This window comes from Neovison vison, chromosome 1 (assembly GCF_020171115.1).
Source record: "Neovison vison isolate M4711 chromosome 1, ASM_NN_V1, whole genome shotgun sequence".
NCBI lineage: Eukaryota > Metazoa > Chordata > Mammalia > Carnivora > Mustelidae > Neogale > Neogale vison.
Genome location: NC_058091.1, coordinates 301,516,862 through 301,529,935, shown reverse-complemented (window position 1 = coordinate 301,529,935; position 13,074 = coordinate 301,516,862). Strand labels below are relative to the sequence as shown.

Sequence of the window (13,074 nt, the reverse complement as noted above, 5' to 3'; positions counted from 1 at the left end):
GATTAATATGTTTCATATTAACTATGGTCAAATTCACCCCTATTAATGTTATAAACGATTGCAAATAAAGCTCATCTGAGATTTTATAAACCAGCATATCCCTTTGTTTTCCCTGACCTCACATTGATAATTCAGGTTTTCAGGTTTTCTGAACTTACCATCAGGAAGATTCAACAATTTGTGTGAAATAGGCAGAGACATAGCATATATGCAGTAGCTAAAATGACGCAAAGTAATTAATAGATTATTGACTGATAAAGCAGAATTATCAAATGGCTATAAATGCCATGGCCATTAAGAGATTTGGATTCTTAATTCAAAACCGCATACCCACTTCTTGTGTAATCCCCCAATTCTGTTCTAAAGATCCTGGAAAGTTAGGTGGTTGCTTTCTGGCTTTGTCTTCAAACTAAGTCAAGGGAAGTGGTTCTTTTTTTTTTCTTTAAATCATTCAGCTTATGCTGTCACCACCTGACAGAAATTTCATAGGTTCTAACAAGGCATAAAAACCTTGAATATATTGGTTTATTTTTAATGCAGTTGACACTCTATTAACTGGATTAGAATCAGCCCAGATTTCTTGACTTTGGTTCTCTGACCATTTCCCTGGCTTTCTCACTCATCAGCCTTCCTCAACATGTCTTGCTTAGGGTTCAGGGTTTTCGTGAACATGAAAGTGGTTACTTCACTTACTAACTCTGAAACTGTTCTCTCACCTAATTAAAATCAATATCTTCAAATAGAATTATACTCATTAAGCTTAATTAACCTGTTTTTCTACATGAATCTGGACAGTAGTATGTAATGTTATATCTTTTATATTTGTCATTTCCTTTCGTTTATTCTCCATAGTTTTCTGCATCTTTATTTTTATTTATTTATTTATTTTTTTAGTTTTCTGCATCTTTTAAATTGCAATGCTTGGGGTGTGTGGGTGGCTCAGTGGGTTAGAGCCTCTGCCTTTGGCTCAGGTCATACTCCCAGGGTCCTGGGATTGTGCCGTGTTGGGCTCTGTGCTCAGCAGGGAACCTGCTTCCACCTCTCTCTCTCTGCCTGCCTCTCTCCCTACTTGTGATCTCTGCCTGTCAATCAATAAATAAAATCTTAAAAAAAAAAAAAACTGAAATGCTAAAATATCACTTTTTTATTTTTTTAAAGATTTTATTTATTTATTTAACACAGAGAGAGAGATCACAAATAGGCAGAGAGAGAGGAGGAAGCAGGCTCCCTGCTGAGCAGAGAGCCGGATGCGGGGCTCAATCCCAGGACCCAGGATCATGACCTGAGCTAAAGGCAAAGGCTTACCCCACTGAGCCACCCAGGCACCCCTAAAATATCAGTTTTTAATGGGGACTCCTCTTTTGCTGCTATACATTAAGCAACCAATTAACTCATTAACCCAACGTTAACATTAACTCAACTACATTAGCTCAACCAAACTTATTTAAAATAATAGATGATTCATTCACAAGACTTATATTCATTGTACTGATTTAAAAAATTTTAAGGTAAAACAATATAGACTTTATTAAACCAATTATGAATAGTAGAGCAACTCCAGAGTAACATAGTTCATTTCTCTGGACACAGCAGTTCACGGATGATTTACATAATAGGCAACAAGATCTTATGGGTGACTCATCTTAGGACAACTATGGTAAGTATCAACTATATCTTTTAACACAATAAAAACAAGGCAACCCAAAGTCCGGATTTTAACCACGAGTACTCACAACTCTCTTTGGGCATAAAGTTCCTTTGATATAATTCATCTTCATTGAAAATAACCAGAGACATACTGAAATAGAGTCATGCCAAATCAGAAGGTAGAATGAAAATGACACTATGAAAATGTACTATACTAAGTAACCAGTATCCCAATACTTCTGATATAACATCTTATCCATAGCAACTGATCTTTTAGTTTTCAGTACATTTGTGTTTTATTCCAGTCATTTTCAGCACAATTTACTCTAAATTCATTAGTTCTGAGGATGTTTAATTGCACAACAATATATCTAAGCATAAATTGCCAAAAATGTCTTACTGAAGAGAATAATGAACATTTTGTTTTGTAATGCTTTCTACAAACAGCTATCTCAGAAACTGGCATATTTAAAGAATCTTTATATTAGGACACATATCCATAGATTCTTATGATGGTTTAGTCAATATAATATTGAAATGAAAACATATCAACATGGAGGTATACCTCTTTTTAATAAATCATCTTGCTTAAAGGAGCAAAGGAATGCAGTGACAATACCATAGAGCCGTATTCGAATAGTAGCTTAGTTATGTTTCAGATCATTTTTATTTATTTAATAAAGTGCTTAATTAGCTTATGATAAACATCTATAACCAAGTGCAATTTTTATTTGAATATGATGTTACTGATACACTTTCTTCACTAAAGCACCAACTAGAGCAGAGTGCAACACTAGTCAAATCTTGTCCTCGTGGGGTGCTTTATCCATCCAAAGTACCCACGCACACAAAAGCAAATGTATGCATGTCTTCAAACAAACACATGCGACATTCCCAGACCCTCAGACACACAGATACATATAGAATTGGTATTTTTTTTAACAAATTCAAAGCGTATGGTCATTTTAAAAAATCTGTATATGATGTCTATATATTGGCAATATGCTGTTAAGTAAATATAACACAAATATTTGGCTATGCATAGGAAGTAAATGGACTGAAACCATGTGTGATTTTGCACATTTGTGGGTGTGTGTGTGGTAACTGAAACACAATGTATCCTTGTTTCTTTCCTGCAGGACGATGTTTGTTTGTTTATTTGTTTTTTTTTATTTATCTATCTATAGACAGAGACAGTGTGAAAGCAGGGGGACAAGGGGCTGAGGAAGGAGAGAATCTTTAGCAGGCTCTATTCTTAGCCTGGAGCCCAGTGCAGGGCTTGATCTCACAACCCTGAAAACCTGACCTGAGACAAAATCAAGAGTCAGACATTTCACCGACTGTACCACGCAGGTGTCCCAGGAGATGCATTTTTAAAATGAGAAATATAAGGGGACCTGGGTAGCTAAGTTGGTTAAATGTCTACTTTCATTCAGGCCATGATTTCAGGTTCTGGGTTTGAGCCCCATTTTGGGCTCCCTGCTCAGTGGGGAGTCTGCTTTTCCCTCTCTCCCCTGCTCATGCTTTCTCTCTCGCTCTCTGTCAAATAAATAAGTAAACTCTTTTAAAAAATAAATAAATAAAATGAGAAATATATATTTCACATATAAAACTGTCATGTTTATTGGGAAAATAGAACAAAATGAGCAGCACCAATATTAAATAATCATTTTTATTTGTCTTAAGATTTTTTATGGCCACATGGCAATATTATTACCATATAAAAATGTATCAAATATTTGGTGCACCTTAAATTTATGCAATGTAATATGTCAACTATATTTCAATAAAAAGCTTTTTTTAAAAAATCTAATCCCTCTTGCCAGAGTAACAATGTATACAATATATGTATATTTTTTAATCCTAGAACTCTGACTACTATATTAACATTTTTATTTCTGAGGATTTAATATTATCTTGGTAGTAAAAGGACTTGCCTATCCCATACCTTTTTAGGTCACATTATATTACTTTTTATCATCTCCTGATTTTTATTTTTTACTTCATTTAATTATATGTAATTTATCTTATAATTGTAACACATATACTATATATATGTATATATGTATGTATTCTTCATTTACCTATCTATACATATTCAATATGTTCTTCATAAATTATTATAGTAGGAAAATCTGTATATCAATCTGTATGATTAAGATCTATTCTTGACCAGTGTACTTAGGTGTTGGCGCACACCAGGAAAAGAAAGAAGACAAGTAAGCTGATGGATTCCTCCTGAAAATATGATAATGACAATACTCCTAGCATTCAAATGATATTAACTACTGAAAGTATGTTAGCATCTTTTCAGCTGGATGTACCTTGTCTATGATAATGGTAAACAAACCTGGAATCTATAAAGTTATGAAACAGGGTTCCTTGAAAAATGTTTTGTAAGCTATGTGATTATGGAAATATAAGGGGATATTTATAATCAAAGATGGCTTTCTTCTGTGTTATCTGGCTGTGTCCATTACTAGATAATACCACATGTTAATCTGATTCAGGATGAGTCTAATGTAACTAGAGAAGACCTAGGGACCTCTGGAATATCTTAGATCACTCTCTTCATCTGTGTCTCGTGATTATATATATATTTGAAATTATTAGTAAAACTTAAAACTCATTTCTTACTGAACATTTGGCTGCTTTCAAAATGTGTTTATGTTCAGTCGATTTTTTTTAACAAATTATTTGCCAATGGGACCATGAGCTTTCTATGTTTTTTAGAATATGTTGCTGAACATAATCCTATAACGCAATATTGAGTATCCTTCATTCCCACTTTCACATCACATAGTATGATATGATTATTTTGGACAGAAAAAAAGAGAGGAAAGAGAGAATTCCTAATTTTTTTCCTTAAAAAAAAGTTTACATGTTTTTATCTTTACTTTCAGTAAATTTCTCATACATAATGCAGTATTTAAAGACTGAAGAATTTTCTCTTTAGGGAAAAAACCTCAGTTCAAGACATAACAATTCTGCCAATGTAATATATAACAACATATGTGACAATCAAATACAAATGAATTATGGAAACTCTCAAATAATTATTTACTATCTTTGGCAAAGAATTAAACCTAATATGTAAACACAACAAATGATACACTTGAAGATCTCATTGAATGTAACATTCCATATTTGTTTTAAGCAGAAAGCAATTGATACAAGGATGTGCAAAAGTAAGAAATTTTTACTGGTATAACTGCTGAATAATCAAAATGCTAAAAAAAACAGTGAATTTGCCTTCAATTATTCAATCACATCATGTTAGAAAAAGCGAGGACATTTTAGAATGTGCTGAAACAACAATGTTTGATGTGGGAGAAGACACAGAAATAAAAACACTGTTTTCTTTTATTCCAGCACACAGGCACACAAATTATACAAAAATGCACTAACCTGTTTTAGGATCTACGGAGAAGTAGGGCTGTCCCTGGAGAATACTGTACACCACACGAGCACTGTTTCCATAGGTAGGGTCATCTGCATCAGTAGCTGTCACCTGCAGAACAGAGGTACCTGTGCATTCAGGAAAACAAATTTTAGTGTGTGGTAATATTTAGCACGTGACTTATACACAGAAAAAGGTTACACTGACATACCTATGGAACACTATAATAGATGTATCTTAGGAAACTTAATTCTTGGTTTATCTGTTAAACATCTGTCCCCTGCCAACAACTGTATCAGATGAGAAGCCAAAAGAAAATATTTGATTTCCAATATTTTAATATTTTTGTGTGTGCGTGTGCCAATAACACTGTGAAAGGCCTCTTCTGACACTCACCTAATCAGGGGTAGTTTGGACCGATGATCAAGAATCAAACTGGTGTTCAACTGCGAGGCAAGTTTAAAGGTAAGGTGAGAACATGCATTATGCATTACCTATTATATACCTATTCAGAAAATGGCAGGTCAGATGGTTTGTGATTACAGGGCAATGCGGGTGAGTTGACATGAAATTATCAGTAGCATCAAAATAGCAGATTCAAACCATTTTCCATTATGTATGCCATTTTTATTTTAGGACTATTAATGAGTGCCCTAGCTGGTTTTCAAGGCTCAGTTCTCATTCCTTTGGGTTCTTCTATGTAGTACTAACATAATCATCTTTCTACAATGGGTATCAGAATATGCCTATTACACTGGATTTTTTAAAATTAAAGTATACATTAAAGGAATTCATAAACTTTAAAATACTGTATTTTGAGGTAAAATTAGCAGGGGTATTCTGATTATTTCTTTTCTGTTTATATATTTCAAATAATATTTGCATAATTAGGTACATTTATACCATATTTCAGTTATTCTCAAATGAAGACTGATCTAGGTATAACAAGACAACCATCTATTAGGGCCTATGTAACTCACTGTAAACTTAGTGGGTTAAGAGCTCTCATTAATTCATGAAATGTACTTGATGAATTATCTAATAATGCATACTTGATATTTTATTCTGCCTAACTAGAAAAATTCCACCTACTAATTCAGGTTATGTAGCAAACAAAAATATTTTCACAATCAAGTAATTCTGTATGAAATTCTGCATTCATCTTGGTATCTGGCGATGGAAGCACTGACAATTTTCAGTCTTTAGTTTTAATAAGTACTTCAATTATTTAGGTATGGAACAATTATTAAGGGTCTAATATCTGTTTAACTACAAAGATTTTCTTTCCTGTTGAAATGCAGAGTCAACTTCAAGCAATGCTTGTTCTTTGTCTTCAAGGCATCCTAGAAAAGTTAATAAAATTAGTATGCCTTGTTCTTCTGACAATCCTTATTAGCAGATTATAAATGTACATGAACTTTTAATAGTATGTTAAGATTCTGGTCTCTAAATGGTATTTTACATTGATATTATAAGCAGAAATATGATTAGCAATTATACATACTCAGAAGGGGAGGGCTGTGTGGTGTCTAAAAGATATCCTTAATAATGAATAATAAAACACAATGGTGACACTAAATGCTGGCAAGAATACTGAGAAACTAGGTCACTTGTACATTGCAAGGGGAAATGTACATTTAGCAGATTCCTATAATAAAATCAAACACACATAGAGCGTACAACCCTGAAACTTGTAGTCTTGGGCATTTATGCAAAGGTAATGCAAACACATGTCCACATAAAACAGTGCTTGCAAATATTCATAGATATTCACAGCAGCATTATTTGTAGTAGCCACAAACTAGAAATGACCCAGATGTACGTTACTGGAAAAACAGTTAAACAGACTGTGGTACTCGATGGTATGGAATACTACTCAGCAATAAAAAATAAACATGCAGCATGATACATGCAGCGATTTGGATGAATCTTCAAGTAATTATACCCAGTGGAAAAAAGCCAGTCCCAAAAGGTGATATATTATATGATTTCATTTATTTAACATTCTTGAAATGATGACATTTTAGAAATCATTAACAGACTTCCAGTTGCCAGGTGGAAGAAGTGGAGGTAGACTTAGGGGATACTGGTTATAAAAGAGCAACATGACGCATCCTCATGATGTTAGAACTACCCAGTATTTTGATTATGGCATGGGATACATGAACATATACCTGTGATAAATCACATAGACCTAAACACACATACAAGTAAAACTAGGGAAATCTAAACAAGACTGGTAGATTAAATAATTGTAATTATCTGGCTATGATTTTTTTATAGTTTTGTAAGATGATAATTTTGTAAGATGGTACCATGGAGAAAAAATGGAATAACAAAGAATCCCTCCATACCATTTATAATGACTGCATGTGAAACTATGATCTCAAAATTAAAAGTTTAAATACGAAACAAAAATGTTTTCTTGCCTCAGTGATATTCCATTCCTAGAGAGCCTTATTTAGGCTTGTATGTGTACCATGGTTTTTCTCATTACATAATGCACTACACTTTCTGGTTTGATTAAGCTTTGGAGATTTAGTTAAATGTATACTACCTCTTACACTCCTAAGTCTAAAGGCAAGGGAAACAAAGGCAGAAATAAACTACTGGGACTTCAAGATCAAAAACTTTTGCACAGCAAAGGAAAGAGTCAACAAACCAGGAAACAAGTGACAGAATAGGAGAAGTTTTTGCAGGTGAAATTGATATGGTCTAGTAACCAAAATCTATAAAGAACTTATCAAACTCAATACCCAAAGAACAAATAATCCAATCAAGAAATTGGCAGAAGATATGAACAGACATTTCTGCAAAGAAGACAACCAAATAGCCAAGAGACACATGAAAAAGTGCTTCACATCATTCTGGCATACAGGGGAATACAAATCAAAACCACAATGAGATACCACCTCACACCAGTCAGAGTGGCTAAAATTAGCAAGTCAGGAAACAACAGATGTTGGCGAGGATGCAGAGAAAGGGGAACACTGCTACACTATTGGTGGGAATGCAAGCTAGTGCAGCTATTCTGGAAAACAGCATGGATGTTCCTCAAAAAGTTGAAAATAGAGCTACCCTATGACCCAGCAATTGCCTACTGGGTATTTACCCTAAATATACAAACGTGATCTGAAGGGGCACATGCACCTGAATGTTTATAGTAGCAATGCCCACAATAGCCAAACTATAGAAAGAACCTAGATGTCCATTAACAGATGAATGGATAAAGAAGATGAATATATATGTGTGTGTATATGTGTGTGTGTGTGTGTGTGTGTGTAGAATGGACTACTATGCAGCTGAAATATTTTGGGTGCATAGTACTCCATTCCATACACACACACACACACACACACACACACACACACAGGAATACTACGCAACCATAAAAAAAACACACAAAATCTTGCCATTTGCAATGACACAGATGTAACTAGAGTGTATTATGGTAAGTGGAGTAAGTCAATCAGAGAAAGACAATTATCATACGATCTCACTGATATGAGGAATTTGAGAGGCAGGGTGGGGAGTCATGGGAAAAATGAAACAAGATGGGACCGGGGAGGAAAACAAACTATAAGAGACTCTTAATCTCAGGAAACAGAGGATTGCTAGGGGGGATGGGAGGGATGGGGTGTCTGGGTTATGGGAGGGTTATTGGAAGGGTATGTGCTATGTGAGTGCTATGAATTGTGTAATACTGAATATTCACAGACCTGTACCCCTGAAGCAAAGAATACATTATATGTTAATAAAAATACAAATAAAATAAAATAAATATTAAAATAAGGGAAAAAATTTTCAAGGACTTTTTCTGTGATGTCACAGTTGTTCTATACCTCACATTCATCTCTCCAACCTATTCAGAGAGTAACAGTAGGTAGACATCTACAAACAGAAATTGGTTTAGGAGGAAGTTTTGTTGATAGCATATTGAAGAAAATTAAATCTGTGGTAAGTGCCCAGAATAAACTCCAAAAAATATGAAAAGTCCATATTGTAACTATACTGTCACAAAATTATATTAGTCAAATCTTTGATCTGATTTGAAAAATGCTGTTCATATTGGGCATATACAAGAATTACTGAGATCAAAAGAGAGAACGGTATAGACAGAAAACATTAAAATAAAGACCATCTTTTAAGAAGCCACACTTATAAAATCCTCAAATTTTAAAATGTTCTCTGGCTTTGCAATAGTTATTTAGGTTTAAATTGTATTTAAGGCCTTAAAAATAGTCCCCAAGCAATCATTCCAAAGAGAAAGCTGAGAAAGCTTGGACAAATAGTCCAAGATCACACCTCCTTTGTGGTATCTGGCTGGGACACCACATGACAAAAATAAATAAATTAATTAATAAATTAATTTTAATAAATTTTAATAAATTAATTAAAATTAAATTTAAAAAAAATCTGCTCCACTTGGCTTAATGTGTTTATAAAAGTCCAGCCTTGTTAAGTGAGAGTTGAAAGGCAGGGAAAGTGAAATGAAAAACAACAAGTAAAGAAAAAAAGAAAAGAAAAAAGGTAGACTGGTAGTATTGACTAAGTGATGGTAAAAGTAGCACAGAGAAGTGAGCAGAGACAGGATCCAGAAGAGAAAAAGAAAATATATTAACTCTTTACCCTGGTCAGAATGTATGGTCACTAACTGTTACACATCTCTATTTAGTCAGTCTCACAGGTCTTTGGCAATTCTGATTGCTTGTGTGGAGTAAGGTAGAGCCAATGGCCGCTATCACTTTGCTTGGATGGCATTTGAAGGTATCAGATCACCACTGTAAGGACACAGATTGCTGGTCCAAGGGAGCTCACATTTACGTACAGCACAGCCCAGCTGAAAGTCAGCCTGTCCCTTGAACACAGTAAGGGTAAAAATAAAGAGCCAGAATGGAAAATAAGTCCCTTGGCTAATTGTTCTAAGAATTTTTTGCCAAGAAGAATTGGTAAGGGGGTTTCAGGTCAAAAGAAAAGAATATATATATATATACATATCTCATATTCTTTTTTTTTTCTCCCAATTTATTTATTTTCAGAAAAACAGTATTCATTATTTTTTCACCACACCCAGTGCTCCATGCAAGCTGTGCCCTCTATAATACCCACCACCTGGTACCCCAACCTCCCCCCCACCACTTTAAACCCCTCAGACTGTTTTTCAGATCTCATATTCTTATTGACTTGAAACCTAGATGGCAATATTTTAAGAAGCATTAGTGCTTTTAGAAGTTCTTTTACATTAGAAAAAAGGCTTTGGGGGGTCTGGGGGGCTCAGTGGGTTAAGGGTCTGCCTTGACTCAGGTCATGGTCTCTGGGTCCTGGGATTGAGACCTGAATCAGGCTCCCTGCTCAGCAGGGAGTCTGCTTCTTCCTCTGTGTTCTCCCTCTCTTTCTCTCTTTCTCTCAAATAAATAAACAAAATCTTAAAAAAAAAAAAAGTAAGAAGAGTGCCTTTTTTTTTTTTTCATTAAAGATAGATAATAAAAAGACCGCTTTAGGATATATGTTCAGGGTTGAATTGTTTCCCCTCAAAGTTCATGAATTGGACATCTAGACTAGCACATCAAGGCAATCTTATTTGGAAATAGGATCATTGTAGATGTAATTAACTAAGACAAGGTCAAGCTGGAGTCGTGTGGACCCCTACTCTAATATGCCTGGTATCCTTATACACATAGGAAATTTGGAAACACACGTAAGCACACATAGAGAATACTTTATGTGAAGATTAAGACAGAAATAGGAGTGATTCCTGTACAAACCAAGGGCAGTCAAAAATTGCCAACAAACCACTAGAAGCTAAAGGAGAGACTTGGGACAGAACCTATTCTAGTATTTTAGGAGGGAACATGACCCTGCTGACACTTTTGACCTCAGACTTCTAGCTTTTGGAACAGGGAGACAAAAACTGTTGTTTAAGCTACTCAGTTGTACTTTGGTACAGGAGCCTTAGCAAACTAATAAAATACGTTACAGCTATAGTGGAAAGAAATTACGTTTATTCTCAGAATTTACAGGTGTTCTTTCACTGAATCTGGATAACAATCTAAAGTTACAATTCACAATAAAATGATGGATAATTCCCTTTGCTATTTGATGCCAGCTATATCATAAGTGAGATAAAATAAAAAGTTAATCTCACAAATTGATAAAATTAAATTAGGTAGAAATTACTGGTATTTGATTATTTTAAACATTAGGCACTACTAGTGATATAACTGTTGACATTTTTAAGTAAATTAATGAAATATATTAGTTATGTTAAATAAGGATTTTTATTCCTGGTTTAAGGTTTAAGAGAAAAAAAATCAGTATTTATGTATTCTGAGAAGGGTATCCCACATTAGACAATTCAATTCCTCTACTCATGCTACGTGTCCTAATTATATACATAGTAGAACAGAGAAAATTATTCTTTATAATATTAGATTTCTAAATAAAAATATATGAAGTAATACCCAAAAGTCCACTAGTCTACTAAAATATTAAAGTAATCTAAATTTTCTGGAAATGATTATATACATTTGGTCAATAGATATTAAACCAATAGCCCTATATAACTAGCTTCTAATCAAAGAAAACTTTAAAAGTGCTTTATAAGCTTTCTTAATTTTTACAACCATCTCCCACGAAAAACAATCATAGAAACATTTCCTTTTAAAGTATCATTGGCTACTTAGTACACAATATTTTCATGTTAAATATTTCCTGTGGCACACACTTAGCTGTTTCCATGCTAAGGATTAGTACTTTTCAGCTGATGTTTTATACAAAAAAATCTAAAAAAAAAAAAAATTAAAGTACATAAAAAAGCTTTCAAGATATCTTTCCTACTATAAAACGTAAGCCCTGTTTCCTTTGGGAATTGCCCTGTGTCACTCTTTTCATTTGGTTTCTTTTTATACTATGCTTTATAAATAGCATGTATTTTGGGGAAAGTTACCTATCAATGGTGAAGCAGAAGAGTGGACTTTCTTCAAAGTCTCTAAAGACCAATTTCAAATATTTAATAAAGCATTTTAATACAAGCAAATATTCTCTGAGATTGAAATCATTCTGCATGACTTGTTGGAGTTCACAGCCCTGTGAAAATCTCAAGTGAATTAATGTTGAGCAAGAACTTTTGAGTAAAAATCAGCTGAGGATGTGTGAAGGCAGAGAGCATCTCTCTGAAGGAGTCTCATAGGACTTAATTCTCAGAAGGATTTTCCAGGGATTGGGAAAAAGCAATAGTTACCAAGATACAACTTAAATTTCATTCTACACAGGGGGACTGTAATTTCACCAACAGAGCAATAACACAGGATTCCAGTCATCGTGTAATTTGATAAAGCTTTGAGTATTCACCCAGGACTCATTGGATTTTTTTTAAAAAGTTGTTCTGCAAGAACACTTCTGAAACATCTGGTACCAAAACAAAAATCACTGTTGTAACCATGCATTTTAAATCATGGTTATCATTAAGTTCTGTGTATTTTCAATTAGATCCCTTTTATGGAACTGCTTAGTGTAAAATTGCACATTATTCAAGTAAATTTTATATTATAGTCTTTAAATAGAAAAAAATCATTAAGGCAGTAATACGCCTTTACTACCAATGATGTGAAAAACACTCCTTTATATGCCATTCAATTTAATAATGACATTAATCTATTAAGAAAATTACATTTAATGCTATTTTACAGATGGAGGTACAGAGGTTCAAAAGGTTGTGTAGTTGACAATTAGAAAAGGCAGAATTCAAGCCTGGTCCTCTCTGCTTTGGTATATGACATTCTTTCCTCTGTATTCTATCTCTCCAACAAGTCAGGATGGAGTTTAAGAGATCCATTCAGTTTAGTCTTCCACATTTTGGCATGCATGTATGTTTCCTTGATGGTATGTGATGGCAGTCCAAGTGCATCTATGTCGGGAGAGGTAGTGTTATATTTCACCCCTCTGTCTATGTGCTCAAAAGCCAAGTCATTATATACATTTTATAAAATAAAGATGTGTAATAGAATAGTTAGGGGAAGCATTTGCCT

General features: G+C 34.0%; 1 protein-coding gene across 4 annotated transcripts in view; it reads right to left on the bottom strand.

The window, feature by feature from the left end:
• CDH18 (cadherin 18) overlaps window positions 1–13,074 on the bottom strand; it is a 339,165-nt gene that overhangs the window by 221,651 nt on the left and 104,440 nt on the right. For all 4 annotated transcript variants that reach the window (XM_044233538.1, XM_044233545.1, XM_044233550.1 and 1 more), the window contains exon 3: window positions 5,056–5,175. In XM_044233538.1, the coding sequence (XP_044089473.1) occupies window positions 5,056–5,175 (120 nt within the window). The remainder of the gene's footprint in view (window positions 1–5,055; window positions 5,176–13,074) is intronic.